At 26.8% G+C, this 1,151-nt stretch overlaps 1 protein-coding gene across 1 annotated transcript in view; it reads left to right on the top strand.

The window, feature by feature from the left end:
• The first annotated feature begins 6 nt into the window (after positions 1 to 6).
• LOC103307896 (GATA zinc finger domain-containing protein 14-like) overlaps positions 7 to 1,151 on the top strand; it is a 2,239-nt gene continuing 1,094 nt past the window's right edge. The window contains exon 1 of the mRNA XM_008180336.3: positions 7 to 1,146. Within this exon, the coding sequence (XP_008178558.1) occupies positions 548 to 1,146 (599 nt within the window). The 5' untranslated portion in view covers positions 7 to 547. The remainder of the gene's footprint in view (positions 1,147 to 1,151) is intronic.

Here is a 1,151-nt window from a genome sequence, read left to right as displayed (position 1 = left end):
TGACACGGACGAAAATGTTAATAATTTTAAAAATGAAAATCAGCAACAAAAAACAAGTAGTGAATCTGAAAAAAAACCAAAGAATAAATTAAAAAAAGCAATAGACAAAACCCATAGTGACTCAATAAACAAGGCTACAAAAAAAAAATCAAGTAATAAAGCAGGTAAAAGCTCAAGTAATAAATTAAAAAAAGAATCAATTAGTGGTGAATCGGGTGAACAATTAAATGATTCACTAATCAATGAAGATAGTGATGTATCCAACAAACATAATAACAATAAAAAACGAAAATCAAACAACAGAGTCGGTAAAACGTCAAATAATAAAGAATCAAGTAACGAATCAGACGAGGAATTAAATAATTCAAAACACAATGAATCTAATAAACTTGGAAAGAGTTTAAAAAATAAGCAAAAGAAACAGAAATCAAGTAATAAAGTCGGCGAAAGCTCAAGTAATAAATTAAGAGACGAATCAAGTGATAATGAATCAGACGAGGAATTAAATGATTCAATTACCAATAAAAATAGTGATGTATCCAACCAAATGAATAATAATTTAAAAAACAACCATACAAAACAGAAATCAAAGAACAAAGTCGGTAAAAATTCAAACAAGAAATTAAAACAAGAATCAAGTGGTGAATCAGATGTGGAATTAAATAATTCAATGCAAGATAAACAAAGCGACGAATCTAATAAACATAATGATAATTTAAAAAATAAACATCGGCATAAAAAATCAAATAGTAAAGTAGGCAAAAAAATAAAAGAAGAATCAAATAATGAGGCAGATGAGGAACCAAATGATTCGATAAACAATGAACATAGCAATGTATCTAACAAACATAATAACCATAAAAAACAGAAATCAAATAACAAAGTCAGTAAAAATTCAAATAATAAATTGAAACAAGAATCGAGCGATGAATCAGATGAGGAATTAAATGATTCAATACACGATGAACATAGCGATGAATCTAATAATTTAAAAAATAAACGTCAAAAATCAAATAGTAAAGCAAGTAAAAAGTCAAGCAGTAAATTAAAAGAAGAACCAAGTGACGAATCAGATGAGGATTTAAACGAGTCAATTGGATCCAGCAAACATGCTAACAATTTAAAAAATAATCATAAAACACAAAAATCAA

The sequence above is a fragment of the Acyrthosiphon pisum genome, chromosome A3 (assembly GCF_005508785.2).
Source record: "Acyrthosiphon pisum isolate AL4f chromosome A3, pea_aphid_22Mar2018_4r6ur, whole genome shotgun sequence".
NCBI classification, from domain to species: domain Eukaryota; kingdom Metazoa; phylum Arthropoda; class Insecta; order Hemiptera; family Aphididae; genus Acyrthosiphon; species Acyrthosiphon pisum.
Note: the sequence above shows the minus strand (reverse complement) of the source record. Positions and strands in the feature narration are given on the sequence as shown.